This window comes from Typopeltis vanoorti, chromosome 7 (assembly GCF_054136105.1).
Source record: "Typopeltis vanoorti isolate ZY-2024b chromosome 7, IOZ_Tvanoo_1.0, whole genome shotgun sequence".
NCBI classification, from domain to species: domain Eukaryota; kingdom Metazoa; phylum Arthropoda; class Arachnida; order Uropygi; family Thelyphonidae; genus Typopeltis; species Typopeltis vanoorti.
The window spans coordinates 32,910,771-32,929,959 of record NC_143555.1 but is presented as its reverse complement, the minus strand read 5'-3'; the positions used below and the strand labels follow the sequence as shown (position 1 = coordinate 32,929,959).

General features: G+C 35.8%; 1 protein-coding gene across 1 annotated transcript in view; it reads left to right on the top strand.

The window, feature by feature from the left end:
* Nucleotides 1–19,189, top strand: part of LOC150104569 (2-oxoglutarate dehydrogenase complex component E1-like) — a 567,065-nt gene that overhangs the window by 207,180 nt on the left and 340,696 nt on the right. The window contains exon 7 of the mRNA XM_090395786.1: nucleotides 5,496–5,583. Coding sequence (XP_090251912.1) covers nucleotides 5,496–5,583 — 88 coding nt within the window. The remainder of the gene's footprint in view (nucleotides 1–5,495; nucleotides 5,584–19,189) is intronic.

Below are 19,189 nucleotides of genomic sequence, written 5' to 3'. Positions count from 1 at the left end.
GGTACGACTTAAGTTCAATGCGCGGCTGATGTTCGTTGGCGTTTCTCCCTTTTTTGGCCTTTTAATATTTCTAATTTCACTTCTAATGTAATGGCTTTCCTTTTCTTCGACACACTGCCATCGAAAATGTCTGCCTTACATTTGGGAGCCATATTGAAGGGTAAAAAGTCACAAAAAAAACACAAACACAAAAGTGAGAGAGCGGATGTAAACAAAGCATGTGGTACCCAAAGAGTGTATGCTAGGACCCAAGCGATGCCACCTCTCCCAAACAAATGCCGTGTAACGGTGTATTCTTCACACCGCGCTCACAAACAAGTTCGCCCGCAATGTTTTAATTTGAAGTTGCGCTGTTTCAAGTCTAAATTTATTTTTTAAATTATTTATGGGATTACCGCCGTAAAGTTGAAACGACGCATGTCGAGGACCCCCCTGTATCTAGAAATTGTGTATATCTCATCATCATCATGCGTATCAAGAATTTAGGCATAGCATGGCCTGTTCTGGCCTTAGAAGGCTAATAAATTTAGTTTAATCCTTTATCCAAGTGTGAGCAAACAAAGTTTGCGCCTGAAAGTATCTTCAGGACTGGGGTAAGGTGGTACAACACCAGGGCACTCCTTGCAAAGGTGGAGCAAGCTACCAACACTCCTTACTCAGTATCTCCCATAATGCAAAACACATCTCCTTGCAGATATGTCTAATGTTATGCATTAGGGGAAGGGCCACAACCCACTGAAGAGACCTCAATAAAGGTCGAAACTAGTCTGGGTTATGGCCCTTCCCCTAATGTCCTGGTGTTGTACCACCTTACCCCAGTCCTGAAGATACTTTCAGGCGCAAACTTTGTTTGCTCACACTTGGATAAAGGATTAAACTAAATTTATTATACTCTAACCAAGTGAAAAATAAACTTTCAAGGCCTTAGAAGTCATTGTTGAATCGTTTAAGAGGACGTCCTGGTTTTCTTTTTCCTAATGGCTTGTACTTTAAGGCTTGCTTTGGTAATTTTTCTGTTTTCATTCTTTGAACGTGTTCCATCCATTTTTGTTTATATTTTTAAATTTTTTCTATTATGGTTCTTGGATTAATTCTTTCATAATTTCTTCATTTCTTTTGTGATCAAATAGGGTATACTTTGCAGTTTTTCTCATAAACTTCATTTCTGCTGTTGTTAATCTTTGATTTTGCTTCCATACATTAAGACTGGTAGGGCTAATGTATTGTATACTTTTAGTCTGGTTTGTTTTTGAACTAGGTTTGGTTTAAATATAGAGTTAATTACACCTGTTATTTTTAAATATTTTGCAATTTTTACGTTTATATCTTTTTCATTGGAAAATGAAAGGGATCATACATCATAGGTAGTGAAATGAATTCATCTGTTCTAAGATCTTGTTATCTATTACTATTTTAGTTCTTGCTGGATCTTGTCCTTTAAAGGCCATATATCTAGAAATAGTATATTGTGTATATCTAGAAATAGTAAATTTGTATTCAAGTAGCTAAATTAAAAAAAATATATAATTTGTAAAATAAATGTTGTATTTGTAAGCTTAAATGTACATAAATTTCTAAATATATAGTTTTAAATGGTCAGTACAGGTAACCCCATATAATGCAGTACTTATACAATGCGGTTTCAATATAACACGATCTACAAATTGTAACTCTTGTTCAACACGGTACTTATACAACGCGGTTTTGACAAAAACACAGTCTGGAAATTGTAGTAACCCTTTATCTTTTCATATATTTTTCACAGCGTAACTTAAAAAACAAATTTTATCTTCGTTAAATTTGTGTCTGCCCATATCGTGTAGGTAGTTATAAATAGCGAATTTATATTAGGGGAAACACCCTTTAGCATGCATGTACGTCAATTGCATACTGTATAAAGTGCTTATTGTTGAAAATTGTCTTCGTTTTCTGCCAGGAAAGCTCATTAAAAATCATAAGTGTGTTATTTCAAGCTGAGCACTTTATTTTTTGGTGAGTTACGTAATTAATATGTAATGCTTTTTTACATAAAAAAAAAAAAAATTATAGTAATGGCCACAAATTGCATTGAAAGGGGAAAAAATGAATATCGAAAAGAAAATTCATCTCGAAGAAAAAAAATTAAAATCATGGATCGGTTGAAAATGGAGAAAAACCAGTTGTTGTAAGGACTCTGAATTTAAATGAATCAACAATTCAAACAATCAAACCCAATGAACATAAAATCCGAGAAAGTGTTTATTGCTGGATCAACGTAAGTGCAAAGCTCGTTGCTTGTGTATGCAATTTTCTAAGAGAAAAATGAAGAAATCTCTAATGATATGGAAAGAAGATGCACTCAAAAGAAAATTCCTTTGGATGGAAATCTTATTAAACAAAAAACTCTCAATGTTTATAAACATTTATAATGCAGACCAGGTGTTCAATGCTGATGAATCTGGGTTATATTGTAAAAAAATGCCAAAACGTATCTATATTTCAAAAAATGAAAGATCAGCTCCTAGATTCAAAGTTTCCAAAGACAGAATTACTCTACCATTTTGTAGTAATGCATCAGGTGATTACATGACAAAACTAATGTTTATTAACCAATCCTCAAATCCTTGTGCTGTGAAAGATTAAAATATGCACATTGTTATTTTGCCTAAAATGTTTATGCATTATGTGTAATGAAGCTTAATTACAATTTGTAATTTTTATAATTTTATACTATGTATTTGTGTCATAGTTTATATGTTTTCTTAACTTACATGGAATTATTGAACAAAGTCACTTCCTGGCCCAAAGAAAAAGTCAACAAACTCAAACCTCTCCATGTTAAAACACCCAGGATGTGTGGTGCTCCAAAAATTCACAAACAAGGTACACCTTTATGCCCTATTTTAGATAGTATAAACAGTCCAGCATATAAACTTGCTAAACATTTAGCCAAACTACTAGCCACTTGCACAAACAATTCTCCCTCTTTTGTTAAAAATTCTACCCACCTAAAAAGTATTTTAGAAAACCACACCTTAAATAAGTTCAGACTTATTGGCGAGTTTTGATATCGCCTCATTATTCACAAATGTACCATTAACTGAAACTCTTAACTCGCTAAATTCACAATTCCCCCTGATATATTTCAGCTATTTAAATTCACAGTACAGGCAGGCTATTTTACATGGAAAGGGAAAATATACAAACAATTAGATGGGACAGCTATGAGATCCCCCCCCCCCCCAGCCAACTTCTACATAGAACGTCTGGAAAATCTAGCTATCAATTGGCCCAGACACATTAAATACATTTTTAGTGCATCTAAATGGCCAACACCCTAAAATCCACTTTACAATGGAACTAGAAGCCAATGACTGTCTACCTAGACACACTTATCACCCATCTTCCAGAAGGTTCCTTGTCATTCTCGGTTTATAGAAAACCCACGCATTTGCGTTCATCGCCTCGGTGAACACAAAAGATGTATCTGGCACTGTCGCTATGGCAAGTTAGGTCTGCCGACCATGCTTTGGATACCCCTGCACACAAGATCATTAGTAAGAAAAGAAAAGTACTGCACAGAAGTTTTTACAAGTTAGAAAGGTTGTTCCTGAAATCAACAGAAGCCCTGAAACATACTCCAAACGTCAACAAATATGGCTGTATAAATCTACCAAAGATTTGGGAGACAGTCATCCTATGACCGTTACCCCAGATTGCGGTTGTCTCACGACTATAAAAAACTTTGTTTGTATGCTCTGAAGATGCTGGATATAATACCAGCGAAATATTAGCGTTTAAGTTAATAAATGGTTATTTTCTTATCAATCTGTGTTCACATCTATACCATGAAAATCCAGTCAACTCAGTACAGAAATTCTGCTTTAACTCACGCATTCAATTTTATTTATTTTTTTTATAGATGGTTACTATAAGCCCTACATCTGGAATTTGGCCACCTGACCTGGCTGTGTGAATTATGCAGTGGCATCTGCTCAACTTCTATTCTTCCATACATTTGAGCATTTCTTCGAATATCATCTATTCCAGCTGCCCTTCTATGTTAAGTAGTGATATGTATTCCTGACTGCATTCCTCTTGAGTGTTTTCTACTAATGTGCTTTCACTGCTTATTTCATTTAGCATTCTTTCAATGTAATTACTCTGCACATAGAGAATATTTTTATCTTCGTTTTTATGTTGCCTTCATCATTTTTGATTCATTTTGCTTTTCCCCATTGCCCTTCCTTTTTTTATAAATAGCTTCTAGAATATTTTGCCACTTTCCTGATATCTCTTTGCTGTGTTCTTACAAAAGTTTTCCTATGAATTCTGTCTAGCTAGTTTTACGCAATGCTTTTCTTAGATTTTTCTCTGTATTCTCTCTCTAAGCACACGCTGAGTTGTTTGCCAAGAACTTAATGCTTTCTTCTTTTCCTTGACCACTTCTTTAACTTCCTGAGTTCATCTTTCAGTTCTGATTTTTCTATATCACATGTCTCTGGCTGAATTAATCATTTTCTTCTCTTCAGGGTTTGATATTGAATATCTAAGGTTTGGATCTTGTTTTCAAATTCTTCATTTTTTTCTTGAATAATATTTGTGTATTGGGGTCTACAATTCATCTTTGAAGGCTGCTCAACTTAGAATGTTTTTAAAATGTTTACACTTTTTTTTTTAATATGGTATTCAGTTTTATCCTGCTCAAAACTAAATGATGATCACTTTCTATTTCAAATCCCCTGTATGTTCTTGTTTTCTGAATTGGCATGGAGATATTGTTATCAACAAAACATTGTCAGTGATGCTGTTATTTCTTATTTCTTCTCTCAGCGTTAATTTGTGCACATATTTATCTTGAAACATGGTGTTAGCAATGATAAGTCCTTGTCCTGAACAGAAATCCTGCAGGAACTTTACTATTATTATTATTATCAGTTTTGCTCTTTTCTACATATTTTACCATAACATTGCTATATGTCTAGTGATGATTTCTTTGTTGTTTAGCACCTAACTCACTGAGCCTGCTACTCTCAGTTGTCTTTTTTCCATCTACTTCAGTTCAATGGAACACCCTACTCCGTGAAATGTTCTCCAAGGGCTACAACTTCCAGCTCTTTCAGAAGACCAACAGATTATTTTGCTCCTGATTTCCTAACACACACACATCAGACATTTATTTGTTGTGTATGCTTGGCATATTTTCAAGTGCAGAAATGATATATATTAACAACAACAACAAAAAAAAAAAAAAAAAAAAAAAAAAAAAATTCCTGAAGCACCATTCTTCCAGTACAGTACATTGTACATGGTCTAATGTTAAAACTATAACTCAACTTATTTATCCAAGCTAAAAATCTATTCAAATTTTCTTGAAGGAAGATTAAGAGGTGAGCTTCATTTTGAGCTATAAAAATTTAAATTGTTGTTAATGTGCTAATGTGTTTTAGTTAACAATATAGTTGTCATTTTCTTTCTTTTGTTATTTTCTTTTCTTTACATCTTCTCCTCTGAAGAGGTCGATTGAATGTTTTAGCCAATGTTTGCCGCAAGCCATTAGAACAAGTGTTCACTCAGTTTAGTGGTTTGGAGCCTGCAGATGAGGTAATTAATATACATGTTTTTATTTAATCTTTAAAGGTATAACTATAAACTACAAATTACGCAATAACCACAGTAATTAATATTAATGAAATGAAAGTACAGATGTTTCGTATTAAATAACAATACATCATCATCAGTGTGTAGAAACAAGCAAATCAAAGAAATGAGAATACATTGTACATACAACGATTGGTTTGCCAATTAAAAACATTTGCCATACTCTAGAAATTAATATATTCATAAATAATATTAAAACAATTTTTGATTTTTACATAAAATGAGAATCTTCCAAACTTTTGGGAGATGATTCAGATTTGACTAAGGTAAAAGGGCCTTGCAACTTTCTTTGAAAAGGCGTAGATTAAACCAAGTATATAATTTCTTGGTATCTTTAATTTATTGTTTTGCCTTTAGATAGAGCAGGGCTTCAAGACTATGTACTAAATAAATAAATAAAGTAATAATAAAAAAAAAATTTTAAAAATCCTTAGTTCACTCACAGTACAAATGTACTAAAGGTTTACATATAAACCTTTCATGGGTGGGATCCACTTAAAAAGTAAACATAGTATTTAGTTAAGTAATCACAGAACTGCTATGGTTACATACTGTATGCATTTTTAAAAAAAAATTAAGGCATGTATATAATTGAAAACAGACCTCAAAGGTGTATCAAAATATAGACAGATCTGCACATTGAAATACACTCAATGGACAAAACATTAGCAGTACTTAATAGCATGTCGGCCCCCCTCTAGCATGAATACAGCCTGTAGTAACTAATAATTGAGGGTTGCTGAAGGTAAATTCCTGCCATGCCTTTTACAGCATTGTCCACAACTACTCCTTAGATGTCAGTTCTGAATACATGGCATCCCAAAGTGATTAGATCGGATTTAAATCGGTGACCTTGGTGGCCACTGGATGGTCCCAAACTCAGATGAGTGTTCCTCAAGCTATGACTGGTGGTGCAGTGTATTGTCTACTAAAACAGACCATCAGCTGCAGGATGCACGAAGGCTATGAAAGTGTGTAGGTGATCAGCCAGCACATTCTGGTAGCGTGCAGCATTTAGGACCTCTCCAGACAACCACCACCTCCTTGAACAGAGCCGACCTGTCGTGTTGGGGCCATGATCTCATGTTGTTGGCACCACACTTTAGGGGACTGTACCCTAGCATATCCAACAGTTCAAAGATGGGTGTCAAAGTTTAAAACTAGGCATCCTGAGACAACAGATGCTGCCAGATCAGGAAGACCTTCCACAGTGATCACACCTGAAAATATTGATGCAGTGCATGCCATGATCGTTGATAGATGAATACCAGCCAGAAACATTACAGACTCTGGAGATATCCAGGGAATGAGTTGGGGTAATTATCCACCAACATCTGTACATGCAGAAGTTCTCTGCAAAGTTGATCCCCAAATGTTTGAATACCAACCAAAAGAGAGAATGTGTGCTGTCGTGTCAAAGTATTTTGGGTCATTTTGAGAAATCCGGTGCAAATTTTTTGGCCTGTGTTCTGATTGTTGATGAAACATGGCTTCATCGCTATGAACCAGAGACCAAAAAAGAGTCACTGGAGTGGAGACAAGGTTTTCCACAGCCAAAGAAGTTCCGAACCCAAACGTCAGCAGGCTAGGTTCTTGCCATTGTCTTTTGGAATATGCAAGTTATGTGGTTCTACCTCAATTCCTTCATGGTGATTATCACAACTTTTCAGCACATCGTCGTATCTGCATGGCATATTATGGCTGTCGATTGCATGCATTCTTCTGGCTAGTTTGATGTTTTGTGAGACAAAAAATATCAGTTTCCAGGAGGGAAAATCCCTACCAGCATATGAGAGGGAATAACTCACTTTCAGTTGAAAAGACCTGATAAAGGTTCGTGTCCTAGACAGGATTCAAACTGAGACTTTCCAATCAACGGGCATTGTTGAAGTTGACTGAACTATGAGAAACATTAAACCAATATTACAAAGCATTTGAAATTATTTTATCTCATAGATATGAAAAAAGGTTAGTTGACTGAAGACTAGAAATTCTTGCTTTAGTCACATATATGACAGATGAAAATTATTGGAGTGAACTGATGGCATCAATAACCAGAGGCGTAGTGAGGCTATGGCCAGTGTGGCCCCAGCCATAGGCGCTTATTTTACATAGGTGCAACAATTTTTAAAGTTTTTTTTTTAGAACGGTGCAGTTTTCTTTCTTGGTCATAGGAGTCAATGGTGCAATTTTCTTTCCTGGCCATAGGTGCCAAAATTCCAAAACTCTGTCAATAACAGAATTTTATTAAAAATGTAAAAAATTACATTATGAAAGGTACGTCATATGATTAGCATTCAACAGTACATGATCAAAGCTAATGCATAATTAAATTAAACAAAATGGGAGAGGAAAAGTTACAAAAGCAGAAGTTTGACAACAGGATAGGAAGAAAAAGACTCAGAACAAAATTTAGATAGACTGATGCAGCTAGCAGTAGTGCTTAAGAAAACTAAAATGTCACTTCTGGGGATAGTAAAGACTTGACAAATAAGAAAAATTGTTAATAGGAAGCTAGAAATGTAAACTTCATTATATTTACATACATATTTACAGACAAAAAAAATACTGTTGTTGGTGATGATGGGCGATAGATGGTGTTGATGGTTAGTAGTGTCGTAGCAGGAGAATTAAGTAGTAGTGGAGAGGATGAGATGTATTTAGCAAAGTAGAGAGCCCTCCAGCGATGAGTCCTTGGACTCCCTTTAGGTGTCAGATAGTAATAATAATAATAATTTTTGAAGTTATATGGAAAATCGGCACAGCAAATAGACACTTTACTGAACACAATTTGTATTTTTGTACGAATATATACAAAAACGATAAAATAAAGGATTTCAAGGCTTACCCAAGATGGATTAATTTTTTGGATTTATGAAGATAAACAATTTAAGTGTGTGCTCCTCCACTAATGTTGGACAAAATTTGCCATGCGACTGGGAAGCAAAAGTAGCTAAGAAAAACTGTTAAATTGTGTTAAAAACAAAATTTTTAATGCAATTGATTCTTTATTCAGATTCAATATTGAGTCTGATGAAGAATTTTTTGGATTTGAATAGTGTAATGTTCAATAAATATTAAGTAATACTTTTACCTTAGTTTTGTTATTACATTTGATTTACCTTTCAAATGTATACTGGACATGTTCATTTCTAACGAATTTAGACTTTTTTATATAGATAACGAGCGCGTTATCTGTCGAAAAACATAATAATAATAATGCTACAATGACAGCTGGTATACGAGATGAGGTTACTTATCAATAAATTATTCAGATTTTTATTCAGTTTTGAGGACTACTTTTTTCAATTCTTATTTCTTTTGTGATATTTTTTCTCCATTTTGAGCATTTTCAACAGCCTGTAGAACTGAAGAATATTATGTCAATGAAATTTTGTGAAACTTGTAAAAAAACTGTTAACAGTAGTATACTAATTTGTATAAAGAAATCCCACGATGTTACATTGCTCATTGTCATTTTTCTTTATTAGACTAGGAATTATCTTTATAATTATATCTTTAAACTGTCCTATCATTTACACTAACTGGCTTGCTAAACAATGTACAATTCTGCATAAGCAGTTTATTTGCACAGATAACTGTTATCGTTTCCTCCCGCAAGCAGGAAAACTGGCCCTGTGAAGACACAAGATACAGCCACAGGATATACTGGGAGGCATAGAGCTAGTCACCTTATCCTCGGGACAGTCAGCTCTGTAACAGGCCTTACTAGCCTGTTACAGAGCTGACTTGAGCTCTTCTCATCTTGGGTAGGCCTTGAAATCCTTTATATTATTATTTTGTGCAATTCTTTTCGATTCCTGCAACACACAGGCAGTAGATATTCTCATACCCTTAGCTCTTTCACTAACAACCCAATCAAACAGTTTTTTCCTATGGTTGGCCACAAGCACCTTGTAAACCTGTTGGAAGTTTATTTTCCACTTGGTTAGACTATAATAAGTTTAGTTTAATCCTTTATCCAAGTGTATGCAAATAAAGTTTGCGCCTGAAGTATCTTCAGGACTGAGGTAACTCGTAGTAAAGGTGAACCAAGCTCTCATCACTCTTTGTCTCAGTATCTTCCATAATGCAGAGCACATCTCCTTGCAGACATATATAATGCTATGCATTAAGGGAAGGGCCACTACCCAGACTAGTTTCGACCTTTATTGAGATCTCGTCAGTGGGAGCCAGACCCAGAAGTGGTGATACTAAGGCCGAAGCAATGGGGAGGTCATTCAGGTGTAAACTTTGTTTGCATACAAAGGATTAAACTTGGATAAAGCATTAAACTAAATTTATTATAGTCTAACCAAGTGGGAAATAAACTTTCAACAGCTTTCTCTAAATCCAGAATAATTTAATAATAAGGTGGTACACTGTTTGGTAACTCGTATAAGTAAATATGACCTCTCCATTACTTCTGCCTTAGTATCACCACTTCTGGGTCTGGCTTTCACTGACAAGACTTCAATAATGATTGAAACCTTCCCTTAATGCATAGCATGTCTGCAAAGAGATGTGCTTGGCATCGTGGGAGATACTGAGACAAAGAGTGATGAGAGCTCGGTCCACCTTCACTACGAGTTGCCTCGGTCCTGAAGATACTTTAGGCGCAAGCTTTGTTTGCATACACTTGTATAAAGGATTAAACTTCTTCTTCTTCTTCTACGCGTTGTTCCCGCTTCCTATGCAGGGTCCGCGTGTTACTTTAGATGCGACTTCTTGTTAGTACTACTCCCAACCGACCCGTCGCATGGTCTGCCGCTGGGGGAGGGAAATATATTGTTGACTGTAGAGGCGTATGTTCACGGGACCAGTTTGCCTGTTTGCGGGATGAAAAACGCCAGATAAACTGGCGGAAAAAACCTTACTAACTGCGCCCAAGACCGGCTAACTTCGCTATGCCTGAGGAAGATCCTCAAATTCCTCACGTCTACAACGGGAATCGAACCTGGGACACTCCTTCCCCAGGCATATGGTTGCGAAGCGCAAAGCCACTAGGTTAACCGCGCGGTCGGATAAAGGATTAAACTAAATTTATTAAAACCTTCTAAACGTCATAGCACATTTCCTCATATGTAAAAATTTCAGGACTGTTTCAGTCTTTCGCCATTCACGAACACTACTTTCTCCAACACTGAACAATCTACCAGCTTCACGATTCCCTTTTTCCTTTGCTACTTCTACCACTTCAAGCTTGAACTGCGCTGTGTAGGATTCTCTCTTTGATGTACTTCTGTCTTCCATTGATAATTCAGATCTAATAACAAAATATAAACAAATAATGATTTACTTTAAAAAATGTATATAAGTATGTCTGAGGAGAGAAAAGAGAAAATTCTAGAACAAGATCAAATACATTGCATATGCAATTATAAGAATAGGCTAAGTCATAATTTATTATGTCTATACACAAATGCCAGAAGTATTAGAAACAAAGGGGTTGAGTTTGTTGCTTTATTGAATACGATGTGGCCTAAGATTGTTGGCATTAGTGAAACCTGGCTATCAGAATCAGATATGGTAAGCGGTGTAAACATAATGCTGTGCCATTGTAATCATATGCTGTTAATTTCTCTTTATTTTAAGTGTCTTTTTTTTTTTTCTATAACTTACTATATGTGTAATGTGCCGTTATTCTAATTTAGCTGCACGTGCTTTCTCTCTGAATCTTTCTTGCTTATATTATTACGTACTATGTTTATCTACTCTTCGCACTACGAGTCTTATGCCTAAGATACTAGAAAATTTATTTAATTTAGACTGCGGCACTAATATCATTTAATTAGCATAAAACTCAATAATACGGCCGGCAGATTTCTCTCTCTCTAACACAAATTCCTTCAATAAAACTTTACACAAACAGTCATGGTCTATTCTTTTACTTAACTTTACGCTTCGGCTATCTCACTTAGTTTCCTGCTCACAAGTCCGATTTTTATTTAGGAACAGTGCAGTTGTAAAAATAAACAATCAGGCAGCACTCCTTTAACAAAAAAATCAAAACACATTTTCTTTACATTACTATGAAATATACATGAATTAAAGAATAGGGAGATTGCTTTCTCTATCCATCTATAAAAATTCTTTACCACAAATTAGAATCTTTTCACTTCAACATTAATTAATCTCTTTAACTCAAAAACCTGTTAACTCTCTTCTTACAAATTCAACTTATTAAACTCCTAGTTTACTTGCAAAGTGATTAGAGTTATTTTTACAAATTTGATATCAATTTCCAACATGCCAATTGACTCTCTTAAGGACACTTCTCATCACTATTAAACAAAAATCTTAAATGGCCTTCTATAACAACTATAAGAGGGAATATACAAAAGTGTAATTTACAAAGGCTCTGTATCGCACATTCAGTCAAAAGTCTTTGACAAAAAGTTCTAAGGCATTTCTTTCATCTCAGATCTTGAGCTTCCTCAGGAATGTCTGGCTTCTGTAATAACTCATTCAAAATATAGCGGCTGTAAACAGTGACCTGTGGTACTCATACAGCTCCGGCAAAATGTTGTTCTCCCACGGCAAAAAGAAAAACTTCCGAGCGAAGCTGCATCAGCTAATTTACGTTGCCTTTTCTCCTCTACTTTGGCTCGCCGAAGATGCCTGGACGACTGCCGTCTCAAATAGCTTGAACTCCTGCCTCTAAGAAACTGTAATTGCTGCCAACTGTCAACCGGAAGCCCTCTCTAGCCTGGAAGCTTTTTTCCGACAACTGCCGGAAGTGTGGAGCTCCGTCTGCAGCCTCTGGAAATCCTCTCTCTGGCCTAGAAGTCGTCTCTTTCTCTCTCTCTCTCTCTCTCTCTCTCTAGCGATGCCTCGAACCGGGAAGCTCCCTATGCTTGGCTCTGTCCCTTTTTATTATGCCTTCTCTAAGACCTCACACGAAGTTTGTAACCCCCAAAGAACTCGGCATGACTCTTTCATCTTCTTTCAAGTTCGGCCCACTTTCTTTTGATTGTAAGTTGCCGGCCATCGGAAAGTTGTTTGAGCCTTTCTGACTGACTTCGGAGGTATTTACGTGCAGAGCTTGTAAGCCTTTCACATACACACAAAATTTCATAAATAATCTTTCTTATGCTGCCATGTAGATCTATTACATACAGCTCCGGTGGCAAAACATTGCCTTGCCATTAACACTCTGAAATATTCTTATTAAAGGAGTATATACAGTTAACTTCCAAAGGGTTATTTACAAAAATATCTAGTACAAAATGTACAGAGACAAACAAGTTATTTTTTACAACATTCTCATGGGACTTGACCTCTATAAAAAAAAAAAATCAATGTAAAGCTCTTTGGTATTTTTAAGCTACATTGAGATTTTACAGTGGGATCGAGTGTAATGAATATACTATTTTTAGGAATGACAGAAGAGATAGGATAGGAGGAGGAGTGCTACTAATGATATCAGATGACTTAAGTCCAGTTAGGGTTGAAATACAAGAAACAATGATGGTAACAATGTCCCATGTAGCAGTGAGTTTGAGTCTATTTGGTGTGAAGTGGAGGTTAACAGAATGAAATATATGGTGGGATGTTGCTACAGACCTGGCAGCTCAGTTGTAGGGAACGAAGCGAATGATCATTATGGGTGGCTTTAATTTTCCAAACATTGATTGGGTACAAGAAAAATCTCATGATCAGAAAGAACAGGAATTTATTGAATTGTTGCGGGATAACTTTCTCAAGCAGCATGTGAAAGAAGGAATTCGAGGTCAAAGAGTGTTGGATTTGCTCATATCATCAGAAGGGATCTCTGTCAAGAATATGGCTATTTTACCACCAATTGGTGACAGTGATCATGCTGTTCTTTCTTGTGAAGTATCTACTTGTATTGAAGCTCCGATTAAAACAGGCTATATGCTGAACTACAAAACTGGAAATTATGATCGACTTAGAAGAATACTATTTTTGGTCCAATGGTATCAGTTATGGAATGGAAAAAATGTCAGCAATGATGGGAATCTTTGAAAAAGTGCTTGAATGAGGCAGTATCTGAATATATCCCTAGTGTTCGAAGAATAAATAGGTTGGGTGTGAAATGGATGTGCAGCCTTATTAAGCTAGAAATTCACAAGATGATGATGATGTGGAAAGAGTATCGTGAGAATAAGAGTGAGAGGAGTTATGAAATATATAAAGCTCAGGCCAGAAAAATAACGAGTATTGTGAGAAAAGCTAAAACAGAGTTTGAAAAGAAATTGGCCATGCAAGCTAAAGGCAATCCAAAAGAATTTTATCGTTATGCCGCAATCAAAAAAAAAGAATGAATGTGGAAGAGTAACTTTATTGAATGCAGATGGTACACGAGTGTCAGAAGCTATGGAGATTATTCAGTTAATGAGTGCTCACTTTGCTGAGATATATCAACCAGAACTGGTAATTAGCTTACGGAATTAACAACGCATAAAAAGGATATTAATTAAAGGCAACTTTAATGAATAACTTCAATATTTTGGCAACATCACGTTGCCATCTTCAGGAACATAAAAATATGGTATGTGCACGCAGGCACTAACAAAAGCAAATGAGGATGAAGAAACTAATATTGTTCCTGAAGTCCTATGATGCCCTCTGTTGGGCTAATTTGGTTGTCTTGGCCGTTGGGCTGAAGTTCTCATAATGTAAGTCTCCCAAATTTGGGGTGGTTTCATGCACCCAAATTTGTTGAGGTTTGGAACATTTTTTAGAGCTGCTGATGATTCCTTGATCATACTTAGACTTGCTGCGGTGTATTATTTTTGTTTTCTTCCAACGAATTCTATAGTGGGTATCTAAGGCATGGTCTGCCAGCCCAGAGTGGCTGTACTGGAGAAACCGGATGTAGTCTTTGTGTTCTGAAATCCTGATATTTTCTGTCCTGCCTGTTTGGCCAAAGTAGGACAATTTGCAGCTGCAAGGGACCTGATATACACCAGATAGGTCTAGGGGAAGTGGTTGGTGTTTGGTAGAGTGGATAAGGGATGCAAACTTTTTATATGGTCTATAACAAGAAGTCAGGTCATATTTTTTGAGGATATTGGTTATTTTCTCAGAGGTGCCCTGGATGTAGGGGATGGTGATAGATTTGGTGTAATCTTTATTGTGGAGGGGTTTTTGGATGTTTTGGGGTTATAGCCTTTGGCTAAGAAAGTGTTGAGAATGTGGTTTAGTTCAGTGGTTAGGGCATCGTCATCTGAGCAGATTAATTTTGCCCTGTTATACAGTGTTTTTATAACCCCGTATTGTTGTGAGGGGTAGTGGTGGGATTGCTGGTGAATGGGTGGGTTTTCTGTAAACAGAGAAAACCAAAGATCCATCAAGCTGGCGAGTGATTAAAGCATCTAGGAAGGGGAGGGTGTTGTTTTCCTCTTTTTCTAAGGTGAACTGGACTCTGGGGTGTTGGTTGTGTAAGTGTGTTAGGAAGGAGTGGGGGTGTATCTGAGCCATGTGGCCAAATAGCGAACACATCATCCACTTATCGAAGCCAAATAGTGAGTTTTTATGGGGCGGAGTTTAAGGCGTTCTCTTCAAAGGAAAATTCTACAAACAGATAGATGGGACATCTATGTGTTCACCACTTTCCCCACCCTTGGCCAATTTTTTATGGAGACCTTTGAAGAGAAAGTCTTTTCTGCCTATTCTGCTCTACCTGTTTAACTTTCAAGTGGAGAATATCACTGGCTTCTAATATTCCTAGGTATTTATAGTATTCATTAACTGAAATTGCTTTTATATATTTCACTTGATTAAAATTGTTAGTGTCATTAATTTTTCTTTGTTTAATAGATAATTTGTCTACACCAAATTCCATTTTGATGTCCTGACTGAAAATACGAATTGTGTTCAGTAAAATGTCTATTTGCTGTGCCGATTTTCCATATAACTTCAAAAATTATTATTTTTACTACCTGACACTTCCAGGGAGGCCAAAGACTCATCACTGGAGGGCTCTATACTTCGCTAAATACATCTTATCCTCTCCACTACTACTTAATTCTCCTGCTATGACACTACTACCATCAACACCAACAACAGTATTTTTTTTGCCTGTAAATATGTATATAAATATAATGACGTTTACATTTCTAGCTTCATATTAACAATTTTTCTTATTTGTCAGGCCTTTACTATCCCCAGAAGTGACAATTTAGTTTTCTTGAGCACCACTGCTAGCTACATCAGTCTACCTAAATTTTGTTCTGAGTCTTTTTCTTCCTATCCTGTTGTCAAACTTCTGTTTTTTGTAACTTTTCCTCTTCCGTTTTGTTTAATTTAATCATGCATTAGCCTTGATCATTAGTGTTGAATGCTAATCATATGACGTACTTTTGATAATGTAATTTTTTATATTTTTAATAAGATTCTGTTATTGATGCCATCAGTTCACTCCAGTTATTTTCATCTATCATATATGTGACTGAAGCAAGAATCTCTAGTCTTCAGTCAACTAACCTTTTTTCATATCTATGAGATAAAATAATTTCAAATGCTTTGTAATATTGGTTTAATGTTTCTCATAGTTCAGTCAACTTCAACAACGCCCGTTGATTGGAAAGTCTCAGTTTGAATCGTGTCTAGGACATGTACCTTTATCAGTTCTTTTTTGAACTGAAAGTGAGTTATTCCCTCTCATATGCTGGTAGCAGGATTTTCCCTCCTGGAAACTGATATTTTTTATATCGCAAAACATCAAACTAGCCAGAAGAATGCATACAATCAACAGCCATAATATGCCATGAAGATACGACGATGTGCTGGAAAGTTGTGATAATCACCATGAAGGAATTGAGGTAGAACCACATAACTTACATGATTCTACTTTACATAACTTACATATTGCAAAAGACAATGGCACGAACCTTCCCTGCTGACATTTGGGTTCGGAACTTCTTTGGCTGTGGAAAACCTTTTTGTCTCCACTCCAGTGACTGTTTTTTGGTCTCTGGTTCATAGTGATAAGCCATTTTCATCAACAATCAGAACAAAGCCCAAAACATTTGCACCGGATTTCTCAAAATGACCCAAAATCCTTTGACATCACAGCACACGTTCTCTCTTTTGGTTGGCATTCAAACATTTGGGGACCAACTTCGCGGAGAACTTCTGCATATCCAGATGTTGATGGATAATTACCCCACTAATTCCCTGGATATCTCCAGAGTCTGCAATGTTTTTGACTGGTATTCATCTATCAAGGATCATTGTATGCACTGCATCAATGTTTTCAGGTATGATCACTGTTTAAGGTCTTCCTGATCTGGTAGCATCTGTTGTCTCAGGATGCCTAGTTTTAAACTTGGACATCCATCTGGGAACTGTTGGATATGCTAGGGCTCAGTCCCCTAAAGTCTTGCACAAAGTTTAGTGCATATCCCATCTTAATTGTGGACTTTTCTTGCAGCGTGAAAAACTTGACGATGGCCTGCACCTCTGTGTCTTTGAATTTTTTCAAAATCTCTGACACGGCTTCTTATATACCCTAAAAGAAATGGAACAAACTATTATAATTTGATTAAACATGGAGGTTAATGTGTTATATGATATGTTTTTTCTTGTGGTTATATCAGTTTAATATCATTTTGGTTTTAGTAATTATTGAAATAAGGAGCCAAAAGGCTTCAGTTTGGTGATGTAAAATTACATAAGTAAAGTGGATATTAGATCCAACATTATTTCAAAGTCGAATGTCGAAACTATGAACATAAGTTAATCAACGAGCTTACGGGAATACATTCCTCAGCATCCCCGAGTCTATCTAAAAGACTTAGGTGCTGCTCAGGTGTCTATATATTCACCTTTTATTAGTCTATTTTTAATAAGGTTTCACTGCCAGACATATTCCCACAAGCTCTCTGGTTAATTTAATATTTTTGTAATTTACCTTTTCCCCATCCTCCCCCTTTCCATTACTCATCATGAAATCATGTGTCAAGAAGTTTATCTCCATGTTTAGTTTTGGATACTACAGCTCGTTCTTATTTTCTGCGATCTCAGTTATCTGTTACCTGACTATAATATCTCATTAATCTTAATATTTAAGTATCCTGCCTGTTGTAATCTTCATCTTGACATCAGTTATATTGACATGGTGTGTCTGTGGTCCCTCTGCCAGCTCTCTTCAGTTCTGTTGAGTTTGAGCTCTTTCATTTGCGCTTACTTTTTTTCGCCTTGTTTTCTGATGAAAACAGCAGGGTCCTGTTTAATTGAGATGTTCTATCAGGCATGACATTTGACTATGTTGTCCTCTCATTTTTGTTTGTGGGTTAAGTTGGTATGAATACAGTTTCATTGTTGCAGTTTCAAACTGCCAGCCTGTCCTTGTTCATTATGTACTGGATACTGAATGAACGAGAAATTTGTACGAGTAAATTTGAACTGATACACATAGTGAACATTGGACATCAGATCAGGAGCCCAATTGTTTTCTTACATTTCTTGCAAGATATGTGGATGTCTTTTCCTAGTTAGAACCTTGATTTTTTAACCCGTATATTTTAGATATCTGAGGTATTTTTACTTCTTTTTTTTTTACTGAAAAAATCATTAAATGAGGCAGTCGGCAATTGAACAGTGGTAGAAATTTGTAATACAAATGCAATTGTAATACTTAGTAATAAAGCTAGTGAAAAACTGTTAGAAATGTAGAAAAGGCAACTTCTGATTGATAATTTATTTAGAAATACTGAATATATGAAAGTATAAACATTTTGTAGTAGCTGGTGTAGATAATGAAGATGGCTTACTGTAAAAGTGAAAATAAAATAGTGTTTTGAAAGAACCATAAAGGAATTTCTCTACTGAATGCCCTTATAAGATTATATAAGTCAAGTGGATATTAGATCCAGCATTATTTCAAAATCAAATGTAGAAACTATGAAAGTTTCTACATTTGGCTTTGAAATGATACTGCATTTAATATCCACTTGACTTATATAATTTTGCATTGCCGAACTGAAGCCTTTTGGCTCTTTGTTTTAGTAATTGCCCTTATAAGATCTATGTGTCGTACTTGAGAAGTAAGGGAAATTATTGATGACCAAGTGAGAGAAGCAAACAAGATATAAGAATATATTTCATCCAGAAATGTCATAACCTCCCCCCCCCCCCAATTTATTAAACATAGTATCAAAATTGGAATAGTAATTAGGTTTTATTTTTATTAATTTTTTTTTATGCTGATGATGATATACTTTTTACAAACATCTGTGGATATGCCAACCAGTCTGGCTGAAACTAGAGTCAATTTAATGTAAGTTTTTTCAGTAAAATAACAAATGGTGAAAAAGAGCAAATTAGATAAGTAAAGAGATAACAGTATATAAACAAGACAGGTGTGGAAAACCTCCATTACTAGGCATATTTTTGGATGTTGAATGAACAAGGATGGGTTAGCAACTTAACTGGAACTGCATTGGCTGTGCAATTGGTTGAAACTGTGAAACTCTGTGGAATTGTGGTTAAAACTGAAAAAATGACTGCTGGAACAGTCTCAACTGAATTGAAGATGGAAGAGAGAGAGAGAGAGTAATGGCAGACTTATCATAGGAAT